Below are 17,347 nucleotides of genomic sequence, written 5' to 3'. Positions count from 1 at the left end.
CTTTGCCCTCACACTTTAAATTCTAGGGCTATTGGCTTTGCCAAAGCTTGTTCAATAGGAAGCTATACGCATCTACTGACCTTACATGGGAAGTCAGTTTCATTTATTATTAACCAGTACTCATAATTCTAAAATGCAGAATTCAAAGTTCACAGAAATGCTTTTGAACTTGTACTAAGGGCATCCCATTCTTTCACGGAGTTAGGGGCGCATTATGAGTGGGCCAACAAATGAACCGATAATTGCAATCTCCCCACAGTCATTTGTAACTCTGGTGGGGTGGATTACTGCCCATCACAAGCTGTAGTCATCTTTCGACCTGTAGGCCTGTGGTAGGAGGACAGCTGTTTCCTCCAAAGACTCCTTTAATTGGTAAAATGTCTTCAGGAGGCAGGCGCTTGTAGGAAAATATTTTATTCTATGCACCAATGCCACTAGCAGGGCTCTGGCATGAATGACCAGGACCGCGGCACACAAGAGTCCTATCTGATTGAGTTTTAACCCTTTGCATTTTGAATTGGTTCATTTTGATGTTGTTGTAACAAATTGTGCATATCACCAATGCAATTGTTTCTTTTTTTGACATTGTCATTATTTTTGTGTTCCCCCCCTCTTTGTTTCATTTTCTTTTTATCTTTCGTTCTTTCTACGAATAGTCATTGTGTTCTAATTACATCTTTCTTTTTCTCGCTACCATTTACTTTTATTTTGCTTGACGCCCCTTTTGTTCTCATTTTTGTCTGTCTGTCTGTTTTTGCATCTTTCTTCAGTTATCTTTGGGTGCTCTCTTCCATTCATTCGCGTTCTCTTTCTTTCCCTTTCAGGGAGAACCAGGCAAAAAGGGCGATCCTGGAGAAAAGGTTAGTGGCAATTATACATAAAAAAAAATAGATATCATGACACAAAAATAGCATTTTTTGATGGTACCTTGCATAGTTTATCTGTTTCTTTCATGGTAAACCATGTCACGGACTGATCGATTGGTGTCACAAACATGCGAAACGACATTTACAATGACATGCTTGGCCCCACAATCTGAAACTGTCGCCCCGCTCATTAGCGGGCTGAATTTTGTCACATCGTGCCTTAGCGAGTAAATTTCTACCGGATAATCTACGCCTTGATTTTCAACGCCGGAGCGCCGCTAAGAACTTTTATCGCATCCCCAGATAGTATGGGTTAAAACTGACGCTAATGTGAATGATTTTGTCGCTAACCTAAGAACTCTTTCTGAAATCATATTCTTGAACTGTGTATGTCATTTTTGTCGTTATTTGGTCTTGTGCTAAGTCTTTATATAAAAGATCACTATTTTTGATATAAATCTAGTGTGGTGTCCATTTGTGGTGTTGTCACTGAGTTACTGTATATGTTCACAAATGCTTAACCTATAACGCTCTGAGATAAGCCTTGTCTGCTCGCGCCAAGCTACCTAGAGGGTGAGCAGGGGTTACTTTAGGAGTGTACCCCCTTACCCTGACTAGAGGAGAGGGTCCCTGCTTGTCACAAGTACCTGCCTGTGCCAACCAGACTCCCAAATCTAACAGGAAGCAACAAAGAGGGCTGGGCGGTAGCAACACAGGGGGCACTAGTGGAGGGGGAAGCAACATGGAATGCACGGAGCGGGAAGCAAACTAACAGGAAGCGAGAGCAACATGGAGTGGGGAGGAAAAGTAAGCGAGTAAAAAGACGAGGGCAATGGGAGTGGGGGGGAAAAGTGCACGGGCAAAAAAGAGAGCCCAACATGCAGCATGGAGGGAGAAAGGAAGCACACTAGGAAGACAGCTGGAAAATACATGCATTCTCATGAAATGCTTATACAAAAGAAAAAAGTAGCGCCTGAAAAATGAGCAGTAGAAGGGCATAGTGCATCCATGTTTCAGGGGAGGGACAAATACAAGTACAAGAAACGGAAGGAAAGATCACACAGGCTAACAAATAAGCCAATGAGAGTGACAAAGAACCCATTAATTGTAAGCAAAAGCCCACAATAAGCGAACAATACTTCTTGCAGCAGTAACCGCACATGCTGTGTAGGAGGCTTGACCTCAGAGTAATTTCAGCACCACTGGGCCACTCATAAGTACTGTAATACCCTCCAATAGAAAATAATGGAGGAAGGCACTTAATCAGAAAACCCATAGGAAATAATGTTAAAATAAATTAATTTATTTCTACTTACAAATAAAAACATTTACCAATTTATTAATGTTTAAAAAAAATTACATATACATTAAAAATACTTTATTATAAAACATGTTACTTACCTTTGTCATTGAAAAATAAATGTAACTTTCTTTTTTTTTTATTGAATTCATAAAATATATTTATATACATAACATTTAGTAATTTTAATACACAATAAATACATATGGAAATGTTACAGTAGGAGGTATTTTTTTAAATAAAAAATGTAATTTAATATTTTTTAATAATTAAAAATTAAGTTAATGGTGCTGAAGCATTTTTTGTGTTTACCATTTAATACAAACATATATAATTAATTAGCATTAACATTTATCATTAAAATATTTTTACCAATTTAAAAAAAAGTTTAATATGCTTATCAAAACGTTTAAACAATACCCTTTCAGGCTTAGTGTGCCTCATAACGCAAAAAAAGAGCATGGAACCCTGGGTAGCTCGCAAGTTTTAGGTGGAGAGCAGCTCTTAAAATGTTTCAATACTTTTACATTATGTCCCCGTGGCAGAAACTTCCGTCTATGTGTGAAAACTTTTTTTTTTGATCTTTTTATTGACTGCAAAAAGGTACATCCACATACAAAGCTCTGCGCCTACAACCCGGGGGCCGGCTACAGTGTCACAATGGTTAACCCAGCAGCCCCGGCTATCCCACATCCCGGAGGCCGGGCATCGCCGTGTGCCGCTGGCTCTGCTCCTGCATGGTTTCAATAAGCTATCCCTTGAAAGCCTTGTCTTTGGAGCGGCCCCCGTCCGTAGTAAGGTCCGAGCACGTTTTACCCGTATCTCGCTGTACACAGTCCCGTACCTTTGGCGATAAACTCTAAACCCCCTTACCCCGCCCTGAGATCCCACCAGTCTATGTGTGAAAACTTACTAATAGTAACATTACACTCTAAATTTGGCTCCACCTCCTCCTTCATGTAATTCCATACTTTTAGTACATTTGCTCTTGTAGATGGTGCTGAAAGTAGTAAATGGACTACAAACTTAATTTACATGTGTAGATTTACTCATGTGTAAAACTACCTTTACGAATAGAGCCTTTTGAGTTTGCCCCTCTCCTAGACCATTGCTGTTTTACATTGTTTCTGAGTGGATGAGTACTATTATTTCATTGTTTGCAATAGAGGAATTCCATTTTTCTTCCAGTGCTCCATGGGGATGTCCATGTTTTTCAAGTTTATTGCCATCGCTTCCCCTGTAAAGTTCTCCCACTTCCTCCATTGCCCATGCCTCCTTGCTCTCCTGTTGTTGTTCCCCCCCCCCCTCCATCAATGCTCCTGTTGCTGTACCACCCCTCTACTCTCCTGTTTTGGTTTTAGTTCATTCCACCATGTCCTCTGTTGTTCCGTCACCCCTCCACACTCCTCTTTTGCTTCTAGTTGCCTCATCCCCAGATCCTCACTTGTCCTCTCCCGGCCCTCCCCTTCCCTATTTATATATTTTGCATGGGTCTAGCATCAGCACACTGCTACCCACTTGCTCAATTATTTTGAGCACCCGTGCTTCCTCTTTTAAATTCAATACACTGTTCCAAAAAGCCAGTCAACCAACTTACACATAAAAAGCCACAATGGCTGCCAGTGCATTGCGACGCACATGCATCTGTGCAGGGCCGGCCCTAAATCGGATTGAGCAGGACAGGGCCTTGGGCAGAAAGAAAGTTTGGTGTTTGTTGTGGGGGGGTGGGTACATTGCAGTGTGACTGCAGGAGGTGCGACAAAGCTGGGAGGAAGGCAGGAGGTTGATGGGGTGCTAACACTTACGCTGAGGTACATTAAGGGCTGAGTACAAAGTCTTTCATGGGTCCCTCTTGAGGGATGTAGCTCCCCGCTTTGCCCCTCGGATTATTGGCTCCCTGGGCCTGGGTGTTGCTCACCCATGCTCAAGGCCGGCCCAGCATGTGTCATAGTGTACACATGCACACACACTCATGGCCATCTTGAAATTCTTTTTGTTTCAGAGAACCGGTTTCAAAATGGCCCCTCACGCGTTCACTTCGGCCATGATGCACCAGAGGCCATCCTGAATTGGGTTTTATCATCAAAACAAAACCCTACAGAATGGCTACTGGTCCCTCCATGTTTGAGACACCACCAGTCTTTTCTCTTTTTGCTTTTACATATTTTTCACTATCTTTTACATGCCAGCAATGGCAATGCCAGGAGCTTTGCCCTCACACTTTAAATTCTAGGGCTATTGGCTTTGCCAAAGCTTGTTCAATAGGAAGCTATACGCATCTACTGACCTTACATGGGAAGTCAGTTTCATTTATTATTAACCAGTACTCATAATTCTAAAATGCAGAATTCAAAGTTCACAGAAATGCTTTTGAACTTGTACTAAGGGCATCCCATTCTTTCACGGAGTTAGGGGCGCATTATGAGTGGGCCAACAAATGAACCGATAATTGCAATCTCCCCACAGTCATTTGTAACTCTGGTGGGGTGGATTACTGCCCATCACAAGCTGTAGTCATCTTTCGACCTGTAGGCCTGTGGTAGGAGGATAGCTGTTTCCTCCAAAGACTCCTTTAATTGGTAAAATGTCTTCAGGAGGCAGGCGCTTGTAGGAAAATATTTTATTCTATGCACCAATGCCACTAGCAGGGCTCTGGCATGAATGACCAGGACCGCGGCACACAAGAGTCCTATCTGATTGAGTTTTAACCCTTTGCATTTTGAATTGGTTCATTTTGATGTTGTTGTAACAAATTGTGCATATCACCAATGCAATTGTTTCTTTTTTTGACATTGTCATTATTTTTGTGTTCCCCCCCTCTTTGTTTCATTTTCTTTTTATCTTTCGTTCTTTCTACGAATAGTCATTGTGTTCTAATTACATCTTTCTTTTTCTCGCTACCATTTACTTTTATTTTGCTTGACGCCCCTTTTGTTCTCATTTTTGTCTGTCTGTCTGTTTTTGCATCTTTCTTCAGTTATCTTTGGGTGCTCTCTTCCATTCATTCGCGTTCTCTTTCTTTCCCTTTCAGGGAGAACCAGGCAAAAAGGGCGATCCTGGAGAAAAGGTTAGTGGCAATTATACATAAAAAAAAAATAGATATCATGACACAAAAATAGCATTTTTTGATGGTACCTTGCATAGTTTATCTGTTTCTTTCATGGTAAACCATGTCACGGACTGATCGATTGGTGTCACAAACATGCGAAACGACATTTACAATGACATGCTTGGCCCCACAATCAGCTTTTCCAGGATTTTGCATGGTTAGCCTTCCAGGTGTGCCCAAAATGTTACCTATATGTGGCATGTGACAGTCCCAGCTCAAGATACACGAGTATTTCAGAAACCTACCTCCCATTTGTGGCAAAATCTCCACATTTCTCTTTGTAGTCTTTCTCTGCAGCCCTCCTTTTTAAAAAAGAGGATTGCTTAATTTTTATTTACATTTCTTTCTAGGGTGAGAAAGGTGAACCGGGGGATCAGGTTTGTTTTTTCGCTATACTTTGCACAAGGTCTGACTCAGTTCAGTGTTGAAATTAATTTCCATTGCCATTGTAAATCTTTATTTCGGCACAGAGGCTATAAAAGCAACATAGGTTATCACAATTCACAAATAAAATAGGCAAATTGAGTCACAGTTATAAAATATTGCATAACAATCAGAAGGAGCAGAACTCAATATTGAACTACAAAAAATTCCTACGTTTTAGCCACATAGCATTTAAAAACCGGGAAACTGCAAATACTATTGGGGGTTGAGTGTCATATTTCAGGACTCTCATTGCATGCTCACACTCTCTGAAACCAAGGTTGATACAAATGGGCTTAACCCAACGTTTTCTTTGGATATGGTAAATAGGGCAGAAAAAGAAAACGTGTTTTTCGTCCTCCAGACTGGAGCCACAGGCCGGACAAGCGGTGCTGTTATTTGGAACCCACCTTGAGGTAAACGATCTGAGTGGCAGGCAACCCAATCTCAGTTGGCAATATAGCTTCCTAGCAGCCGGGGGACTGACCAGATCTAAGAATTCCTCTCTCCTATAGTTGTCTTTAATTTGTAGGTACTCGGTCGTCAACCTCCCGGATTCAGCACGTTCATGTAGACACATGAGATGGTAATTTCTGGCCTGTTCTGCCAATTTTGCTTTTGGTAGGGCCGGGCACGAGATCTCTGGGGAAGTCCATAATTCAGGTAAACCAATCTTGGTGCAGGCATCCTTAACAAAACTCAACCAGGGAATATTCTTATGCTTTAATAGGGGCCAAACCCCCATAAATTCCTCCCGATAGGAACCCAACTCTGCGTTAGACCAAAGTCTCTTCCAGAATACTAGTGGGCGCAGCATTACCACTTGGTCCATGGGTATCAAGCCGAAATCCAGCCTGATAGGAATCAGCGGGGAGCTAGACGGTAAGCCCAACAAGCTCCTCACGAAAGAATTTTCGGTCCTACTCAGGTTGTGTAATCTTGAATGACCCCACAGTTCTGCCCCGTAGATGGACGCAGCTCTCACTTGGGTCCTATAAATTTCAATTGCTGGTCCCACTGGTTTGGAGACCGAGCCTCTGAATACTTGTGAGATTCCACCAGTGTCAGTCAGTCAGTCAATTTAACTTTATTTAGTTTGTTACAACCATAAAAGTATATACATTACATCTTTTCTACCTGTTAAAATACATATATAAAATATGACGCATATTCAACACACCTAAATTAATCCATCTCCTTTTTTTTTTTATTACAAAATATTCTAAAATTAATAAAACCGGGTAATTCATACATTTATACCTATACGTCCAATATTTCCAATAGATCAAATACAGTACTGCTATCTCTTAGTTGCGCCGTCTCTTAGCGACGTTACCATACACATACAAAAGTTACTCTGTGCCCTTAAGAATCACTTTAACCTTACACATAAATTTCCCCATGGCGCAAGCTATGTCTAAGTTCCTCATTTCCATTAAAAGTTCAACAGCTTGCGTCCTACTCATTATTCTGTATTTTATAAATATTGGGCGTAGAATCTCCTTTCGTATATCTAAAAATTTCATACAATCAAATAAAATATGTACAATATCACAAGAAGTCCCCAAAGTGCAAGTGCATTTCCCGCTATGATCTATCATGAGATTTTTCACCCCATTATTCATATAACAGGGATTTATCCCCATTCGCACTTTTAGCACCTCACGTCGTAAATAGTGACTTGGTAACCTATCTATATAAGGGTAATGTTTATCCTTTTCCCAAGCCAAAGTCATATGGGATACTGAAGTCTTTCGCGAAAGATACTCCCGGTCATGTATACAGGACGTGTCAAAACCCAAGGACCTGAGTTCTTTCTTATCTATTCGGGGATAGCCTAGCTGCGGGTCAAGCCTTAAACCTAATACTCCATACGCTTCCTTTATTACGATTTTTGCCTCTTTTGCCCAGGACAGCTCACTCGTGGCAATTTCAGCTTTACACCACTGGGAGACTTTATGAGACTCCTCTGCCCCTAAGCGCTGCCAGAAGCGTATTAGTGCCGTACAGGCTGTTATGGTCCAAGAGGTAGTTCCCAGCTCTAGTCTTGCTGCTTGTACCATAGATGATTTTGGCAGCGAGAATAAGCTTTTTAGGATATTTCCCTCTTCTTTATCCCAGCTGGATTTTCCGCTTAAGTAAAGTACTTCAGACCCGTACAGGAATTGTGGTGGGACCATTGCTGTATAGGCCTTTATAACCGGCCTATCCGACCTCTCTCCATATACGCTGCTGAATCTTTTTAGGCCCTTCACAGATGCCGCTGCCCTCATTTTTAGCGCTTCCAGATGAGTATTCCATTTTAAATTACTTGTAAACCACATTCCTAAATACCTATACTCCGTTACTCTCTCGAGGCGTTCTATACCAAGATTCCATAAAAACTTTGTTTTATTCCTCCCGAAGCATAACATTTTTGTCTTCTCCATATTCACTACTAAGTTTTTATTCACACAGTAGTCTTTAAACCTATTTAATTTTCTCTGGAGACCTATCTCCGTCTGGTCCATAATCACCAGGTCATCTGCATATAATAAGCAGCGTACGTGGTTCCCTCCCAGTTTCGGGCTAGCCCCTCTGACCTCTCTTAGTTTTTGAGGTAAATCTGCTATGAACAGGGAAAAAAGCAAGGGGGCAAGTACACACCCCTGCCTCAATCCATTTCCAATTTGTATCCTCCCTGACAGTCCTCCCTCCTTATCCAAAATTATCTGGGCCCAATTTTCAGTGTGTAAGGCCTGGATCAGGGCCAAGAGATCATCTGGTATTTTATACCCTATCAGGGTTGTCCACAACTGCTCCCTGTCCACAAGATCGAAAGCCGCGCGGAAGTCCACAAAGCAGCAGAATAAATTACCCCTCTGTTCTATTGACTTCCGCGCTATGGCCCAGAGAGCAAAACAGTGGTCCACCATCGAGTGTCCTTCTCTAAATCCTCCCTGTTCTTGGGGTACTATCTGGTTATCATGTGCCCAATCCTTTAGCATACCTAGGATTACTTTGGAAAATACTTTTTCACCTATATCCAGGAGATTTATCAAGCGGTAATTTTTTGGATCATTTACATCGCCTTTTTTGTGTATTGGCCTAATAATCGCCCCTTTCCAGCTATCTGGCAGAATTCCTGTAATTAGTGTCCTCTGAAACATCTTCGAAAAGAACTCGGCCCACCACTCTGGATTCGTTTTTATAACAACTGCTGGTAGATTGTCAGGACCTGCTGCTCGAGTTAATTTTAAATTTAATATAATACTCTTAATGTGATATGTGGAGAAGCACTCTTTCACATCTTCCCTGACCCCTGGCCAATTATTTAATATAATACTCTTAATGTGATCTGTGGAGAAGCACTCTTTCACATCTTCCCTGACCCCTGGCCAATTCCACCAGTGGTTTGTGCAAGTTTCAACTCAGAGTTGGCAATTTGTCCCCCCCATCCAAACTTTTCTTGCAGAACAATCCCCAGATAGCTGAACGTTGTCACCCGCTCAAGGTAGACGCCGTTTAGAACAGGGTTTGGCCGTGTGTGCTTTGGGGGGTTGAGGATCATAAATTTAGTTTTTGCTAAATTGATCTCTAAGCCTCTTTCAGCGCAGAAATCCACAAAGCCATCCAAGATGCGCTGGATGCCAGTTGACATTCGGGACAACAACAAAGTATCGTCAGCGAACATCAACGCTGGCACCAGGCCCGTGACGAGTCTTGGCGCATCTGTATCCCTGATACCCTCCAGATGTTTAATGAGTCCGTTGATATATAAACAGAATAGCGTGGGTGCCAACACGCATCCTTGACGGACTCCACGGTTAACAGGGAAGCGGGAGGACAGGTCACCATGTTTTCCGCATCTGACCTGGGCGAAATTTTTCCTGTGGAGTCTGCTCACAATATCCAAAAGATACAGAGGGACATTTAGTGCCAGAAGCACCTTCCACAGATGTTCTCGTGGGACCAGGTCAAATGCCGACCTCAGATCAACAGAAATGAGGTAGAGGCTGCCACCCTCTAGATTCACGGTCTTCCAGTGTATAATCTGAAGTCGGAAGATCTGGTCAACAGTGGAAATGCCCTCTCTGAAACCCTCTTGGAAAGGGCTTAGAATGTTACTATCCGACTCCCAAGACTCTAATCTGTCCAGAATTATAGGGCCGAACAGCTTTTGTGTGATGTCAATTAAGCTGATGGGCCTGTAATTGGAAGGTTGTAAGAGACTGCCTTTCTTGAATATCGGAACGATTTCTGCACCAAGCCAGGACTCTGGGAGTTCCGCACCCATCAAGATAGAGTTGAATAAAGCACAAAGGTACGGGACCCAGATCTTTGGTTCCAAGCGGTAGAGGTCGCCAGGGATTTTGTCCAGTCCCGGCGCTTTATTAGGTATCAACAAACGTATGGCCGTTTCCACCTCCTTTGGAGTTATTGCCAAAAGAGCTTCAGCTTGGCAAGCAGGTCTAGTAGGGGAAGTGGATGTAAATAATATGTTGTCGTTTGGGCTAGAATAGAGGCCCCCGTAGTGAGCTTCCCATACCTCTGCGGATATATTTGGGAATGAGATGGTACCAGGTTCTTTCCTGCCCGTACTAACAATGGTCCAAAAACCCTTAAAGTCTTTGGCCCGCAAGCTTAACCTTAGCTCCTCCCATGTCTCGATCTCCCAGGCCTTTCTAGCCCTTTCTAAAGTTTGTTTGTGCCTTGCCCTCAGAATTTTTATCGTGCCTTTGTCCAAGGCTTTGATTGCAAAGAGCAGATCGCTCTTTGATTTCCTGCACTCGGCAGAATACCACAGATGCCTTTTGGGCAGATGTGGCCTCGCGTTCCCAGGCGAACAAAACACCTTCGAGAGATTTTCCACTAGCTGTAGGTGAATACCTGTAGGTCCAATCACCTGTTCTGTGTTAATTCAATTTGAGCCAACCTCAGACATATCGATAAGATGGGGTAGGGCGAGGCAATAAATCTCTGCCATTTTGTTTGTACTTGCAGCAATGCGGGGCCATCTAACCCTTCGTCCATTGTTGCGCAGGATTAAAGGTTGCGCAAATGTAGGTGATATGGTGTTATGGCTAGTGTTACTAATGCCCCAGCTAGCTGGTTTGAATGTGGCAACCAAAGCATTGTGATCGCTGTCATCGCGTTCAATCACATCAAAATCAAGCACCATGTCCCACAATCGTGTTTGAATGAGAATGTAATCGAGGATAGAAGTATGTCCGATTCTGTTGAAGGTGGCTCGACCAGGTCTATCAGAGTCGAATCTCCCATTACATGCCCTCAGAGATAATGAGAGAGTGAGAGCCGAAATCTGGAGAACCAAAGGGGTCCAGGATTTGACCAAAGGGATCATGGGATCGGGGATGTTCCGGTGTTCGTTTTCAGCAGATGGGTCGTCTAGAACCGACACACCGAGTGGTTCGAATTGACAGTTAAAATCGCCGCCCACAATTACAGAATATCCGGGATCCAAAAACAGAATAAATGTATTTAACTGCTCGATAACCGTGGATTCCCAGCCACCCTGGGAAGGTCTAGAGTAAACATTCAGGAGAGCCAAATGGTTATTCTTAGGCAACTCAAGCAACACACATAAAATGTCATCAGAGTTAGTGTTGAGTTGTCTTGCCGTAACGCCCAGGTGGAGACCCACCCAGGTAGTGAGGCCTCCGGAAGGTCTGCCCTTACCCCTAGTTACTACTGGTATACTAAAAGATGCAAAGCCTGCCCTTTGGAAATTTTCTAAGGCCCATGTCTCTTGCATTAGGCAGATGTCAAAATTGTCTATAAAATTGCCCCAATCTTCGCGCATCAATTTGTTCTTGAGACCTGCCACATTCCAAGAGAGCAAACAGAAACTCGACTTTAATTAATTTCAGTATAGCAGAAGCCCAATTGCAATGAAAAATCAACAATTAAAGGTTTCAATTTGTATATTTAAACATGTCATTCTCTTATTGAAATGTTTTCAAATGTGTTTGCTTTAACTTAAAATGTTGTATATTTCATTACAGTCAGAAGTAGCCCTGCTGCAAGACAGAAGGGCTGCGTGTGTTGTGGCTCAGATTCTGAAATTATTTTTGGCAAGAAATACTTATATATTCCATGTTAGGAATTAATAAAAGTGTAGAAATTTTACTTGATAGTGTCACAGAATTCCAAGCTTATGTAAAGCAAGGTGTATTTTGTTCCTTGTAATACACAGTTATTCTATTGAGCTACTACTCCTTTCCTCCTCACCCAAATCTTTCTGATGTCTTTGTGGGATGTAGGATTGTTTTATATATGTACTGTGAAAATAAAGTCAACGTTATGCAGCCTGAAATTTGCTGTGTACACATAGTTAAAATATTTCTATGTAAGTCATTATTAAAGCTAGAGTTGAGGATTAAAGAAATCGGTAACATTTTAGGAGATTCATGCTCTGCTGTACAGAATTCAAGCAGTGACATTTAAGCACAACAGAAATGTATTTTTATCATGGAAGTATTGTAAAAAAGTGAAGGGAAACAGAAATGGAACAGGAAAGCAAGTCTTCGTTTAATCGTTTAAGCAGCACTTGTAATTCTGTTACATTCATGCTGCTTAGGCTCTGGTAGGAAGCAGTGTGTGTCAGGGAAAAATTCTGCAACTCCCTGGAGTGGTAAAAAGATAACACCAGACACAGCAGTTGCTCAGGAACAGATGACATTTATTTGTTGGTACAAGTGCTTGTTGGCCAGCAAGAAAGAAGGCAGTGCACTCAATGGTGCTCTCGGTCTCTTTCCCTGAGTGACAGGTTTTGGGGCTTTATATGCAGTACAGAAATGCAACATATTCACAACCAAACCATCACAGTGCAAAACATAGGCAACCATAGAAATGCAACATGGGCACAGTGCCAAATACACAGAAATGCAGTGTAGGCATAAATGAACAACCTGATGAGCAAAATGAATGTGGAAATCAGGAAACATAAGTGACCTCTAAGTGGGCTGAACACTTGTTGAAGCTTGTCCAGACAACGTCAGATTGGAAGCCTTGGTTCAGGGCTACAGTACGATCTGTGAAGGAGGGGCCGGTGTACCATGGAGCGCCTGAGCTGCAGCTCCGAGCAGCTGTTTACAGGGAGAAGTGAGATCACTCAGGTTTGAGATAGTTCGGGTGAGAACTAGAACTAAGGGGCATATTTATAATAGAAGTGGCGGACTGTGACGTTAGCCTTCTTGGCTTAACACCGCGCTCTGCCACTTCTGAAACGCAGGGCTGCACCATATTTACAGCAATATGGTTCAGTCCTGCGTTTTTCCCCTGCACTGGCACTAAATTTAGCTGCCTAGTGCCAATGCAGTCACCCTTGCACCCTAGAGCAAGGGTGTCCGCGTTGCAGGGGAATATTGTTTATGTGCAGGAAGGTGCTCCTTCCTGCACATAAACAATCTTTAAATGGCGATTTGTATCTTCTATGTATGCTGCTTAGTGCAGTACACACAGAAGTTGCAAAACGTCATTTTATTTTAATGATTGTTTATGTGCAGTAAGGGACACCTTACTGCACATAAAGAATCAATGGTGTTTTGCTGTTTCCATTTGTGCTGCACAACGCAGTACACATGGTAACAGCAAAAATTAAACATTTCTCCTCGTTGCGCCAGGGTAAGACCAGGTTTTCTCTGGTCTTAATTTTGGCATTGACCCATATTTATGCCACCCTTGTAAATATAAGGCAGCATCAAAATCAATGGGTGTTGCAGGGGAACACCCACCGCAACGCCCATTGCCCTCCTCTTTCATGCTAAGTATGGCATGAAGGGTGCCTTATTTACAAGGCAGCGTTAAGCCACATTAAGTGGCTTAATGCTGCCTTGTAAATAAGGCAAAGCCCCTATCGCCACCACAGCATCGTGAAAAGTGACGTTGAGGTGGCAATAGGGGCTTGTAAATATGCCCCTAAGTATGAGATCTATGTAGTGCATACATATGGATATATATATTTTTCCCAACAGTACGACCTTACAACTCTTTACATAACTCTAACTAGTATACTAGCACTAAACTAAAAGGTGCTCTGACAATTAAAGTAACAAGTACATTAGGTAAATGTTATACGATATAGAATTACTAGTGTCCATCTATTACAAACAAATAGGTAGTCGATTATGAAGTAACGCATTTCCCATGGACACAACATAGAACAAAATGTGATAAATGATGCCCTTAGAACAAGAAGAAGTCCGGTATGAAGCGATATAAAAAACGAAAAGTACCTTCTATTATAGTAACATTCAATATCCACCTAGACCTTCCCTAACCCTACATCCTGATACCCAACACTCACTACGCCGACTCCAACTGGTGCAGAACCAAGCCGCCAGGCTTGTATATGGTCAACCTAAATCTTATCACGTGAAACTGCTATTGAAAAACTTACACTGGCTTCCCGTGTGTCAACGCAGTCTCTTCAAACTAGGCTGCACTGTTTTTAAGGCTCTCTCGGACTGCGGCCCGGCTTTCATTGCATCCAAATTACAACGCTATGTCCCCTGTCGAGTCTTGCGATCTGCAAATATGAATCTTTTAACCCCTGGTCTGTATAAGCGTAAAAAACACGGGGGTCTTCGATTCTCGATTCTGGCGCCACAGTTCTGGAACTCTCTTCTCCCTGAACTGCGCTTGTCCTCTTCCTATGTTCAGTTTAGGACCTCTCTTAAAACTTGGCTGTTTGTCCAGGCCTATAACTGAACTTCCCTTTTTTTCCTTTTTTTTCTCTTTATGCTTAGCAACTGACCGACCCTGCTTAGCGCCAATAAACCGCTGGTGAACGTGCGCTGTATAAATATTTTTTAACATAACTTAACATAACATAACTCTCTAGACCCAAGTAGGCAGGGGTGTCTAATCCCTCAATGGCAGCAGCATACCTTGTTCCTATATTGGGCATTTATTTGATAAGCAAGTTCATTTTGGTGACTTTTATTTATATATTACTGCTAATATGCAAATTGTTCTTACATTAATTACGAGAAATGTTAACAAAATTATGCATTACTATGTGAAAAGCAAATGGGTCTTTTTTGCTCAATTGTAGTGTGTATGCATCCTTGCACCAACTGTTGGTGTGAGAACGCATGTAAACAAAAGCGCTGTGAACAGCAGCCGTGCGCGTTCTGTGCTTCGCATGCATTTGCAGTTATTTTTTTCCACAAATTTCTACTACTAGTGGCGCCTAATTACTCTGAATGGTGTCATTTTGGAATTAACACATAAGAAGCAAGATGTGAAATTATAAGAATTACAGCAGCGTCATTTAAATTTCGCCCAGCCCTCTTTACTGCACACTGGCAGCTGAAGCATTGGAGGGCAGAGATTGGCATTGAGCTAGAGCAGCCAGCCCAGTTGCACACTGGCAAGTGGGCAGGCTGAAGATACATTGAAGGGTGGTAAAAAGAGGTTGCAGGAGTCTGGTGTTCACGCAGTATCGAATGTGGTAGCATTGGCAATCTCAAGAAGTCCAGAAGACAGTGAAGCATTAGTGGCAGCGCACTGCCTCCGGGGGAAGGAGTCGGAGGTTAGCTGATTGCCGTCCTGCACTCCCACTGTATGTAGCACAGTAGCATACACACACATTCAATGGTGTAACATTAGCCCCCACAGTGTGGGGGAGCCCTAGCTCCAGGGGGGCCCTCTCTGGTACTGTGCATGGGCCGCGGACTCCTGACCTGAGAGCTCCTGACTGGGTCTAGAGCGTGGCGGACCTCCATATACTTTGCAGGGGGGCTCTTTAAGTTTCATTACACCACTGACATTCACATATGCTGTATGGGCTGTTAATTGATTGAAACTGCCATATATTGCGACTAAAGGGTATTATGGTTGTGGCTTATTTCAGGGCAAGTAATACAAACAGCCGCAATGCAATTAAAATATGCAGAGTTTGTTATGATTGCTAAGTAGTAGGGGCCTCGTTTATGAGGCCCCTTGTGCCATCGAATCGTCACTTTTTGTTCTGTGGCGCAGGAGCCTGCTCCATATTTATGAGGCAGCATGAAGCCACTTTTTAGGCTTTATGCTGCCTCGTAAATATTGTCCCCTTTAACACAGTTTTCTGTGTTAAAGGGACGTGCAATGGGTGTTGCTGGGGGCGTTCCAAGCAACATCCATGGCATTTTACAAGAAGTCGTAAATCTGAGGGAGGGCCACAAATATACGCCTCCCGAGGTACAACGAAGAGAAATATCTTTATTTCTCCTTGCTGTTCCTTTTTCTATGTGTGCTGCATTCTGCAGCACACATAGAAAAAGGAAAATGCCTCTTGTGATTGTTTTTGTGCAGGAAGTTTTCCCTTCCTGCTCAAAAACAATCATCCCCTCAACGCAGGCACCCTTGCACCATGGTGCAAAGGTATATGCGTTTGCGCACGGCAGCCTATTGCGTGCCGGTGCAGGGGAAAAGGACAGGAATTAATCGTATCTCATAGATATGGCACATTCGTGCCCTTTTCTTTTGCCGTAGGGCAACGCAACAGGTTCCCGCTGCGTTGCCCTACTGCAAAAACACATAAATGAGGCCATGAAGGCTTTGTTTAGCACTGCATTTTTTTAATTATTGAGGTGTCGTTTGTAATTTAGCCACAAGGTGGTGCAACTGGAAAAAAATACCTACTCTGGCTTCGCCCGCACTGCTGATTTACGACCCAATAATTTGAGATCTGTGTATCTTGTCATTTTATCACCATGGCCCTTCCAGAGAGTCCCACAGCCAAAATGTACCACTGTATTTATTTGGAACGGGCTTGGTAAAACAATGAACAGAACCTAAAGTTAGAATGGAATTAATATATTTACATATTGCAAAAAATATGCAAGGACACATCAAATTGCAGGTGCTGATTTTAAGAACTACATTGAAATCCAATTGCTTTTTTAGGCCAATTTATGTGAGTATTATGCTGTAAAATGCACAGTGTGGAGCCATTTTCTCAAAGCTTCTTTGAAAAGACATCCTCCCTTAAACCCACCTCTTGTCTGCATGCTTGGTGTGAGTCAGGTCTGCTATACTTCAAAGCAAACACAAACCGAACCTGTCCCAAGATGCTTGTTTCCGGTCCAGGGAAGACATGGCTTGGCAGTTCGGGCTGGACTGTTCCCATGAGGCACAGGGTCAGACTGATTTGCATATATCTGTGTCTGAACTGGGGTGGCAAAGTGAGCTAAAGAAGGATGATGGATTCAACCAAGATCGGTGACGGGGGTGAGTGTTTGAAAAGTTTCAGCACTCCGTCCATCATCTCCTTGTGTTTGCTCTGCTATACTTTACACACTTTCACTGTGGACTAATCAGCACTGGGTACTGGTAAAGACAGATGATGTAGACAGATATGACATAAGAGATTTTATTATGCCGAGTAAGCACTTTATAAAGACCGCTTTCTTGTTTCAAGCAGAGTTGCACTAAGTGTGAACTAATGGGTGTTCCAGGGCAGACAGGAATCCCTGGACCCTTGGGACTTCCAGGAAATCCTGGACCCCCAGGACCCCCTGGGCCCCCTGGACCAGCCGGAACTTCCTGCTCCGAATGCCCAACAGATTCCTGGTCACCGCCGGTCTTGCCCGAGGTGGGTTCTGGTGTATTTCCTTGTGTGTATCACCATGTTCTGTCCCCAAGAATCTCTCTCTTATG

General features: G+C 42.9%; 1 protein-coding gene across 7 annotated transcripts in view; it reads left to right on the top strand.

The window, feature by feature from the left end:
- LOC146862954 (uncharacterized) overlaps positions 1–17,347 on the top strand; it is a 376,918-nt gene that overhangs the window by 225,676 nt on the left and 133,895 nt on the right. For 2 of the 7 annotated variants that reach the window (XM_085642327.1, XM_085642321.1), the window contains exons 11-14: positions 825–860; positions 5,198–5,233; positions 5,626–5,652; positions 17,112–17,282. In XM_085642327.1, the coding sequence (XP_085498453.1) occupies positions 825–860; positions 5,198–5,233; positions 5,626–5,652; positions 17,112–17,282 (270 nt within the window). The remainder of the gene's footprint in view (positions 1–824; positions 861–5,197; positions 5,234–5,625; positions 5,653–17,111; positions 17,283–17,347) is intronic. The other 5 variants (XM_085642324.1, XM_085642323.1, XM_085642322.1 and 2 more) reach the window with 5 other exon arrangements.

This window comes from Triturus cristatus, chromosome 2_2 (assembly GCF_964204655.1).
Source record: "Triturus cristatus chromosome 2_2, aTriCri1.1, whole genome shotgun sequence".
Taxonomy (NCBI): domain Eukaryota; kingdom Metazoa; phylum Chordata; class Amphibia; order Caudata; family Salamandridae; genus Triturus; species Triturus cristatus.
The sequence above is the reverse complement of the archived record's forward strand: the minus strand, read 5'-3'. Positions and strand labels throughout refer to the sequence as shown.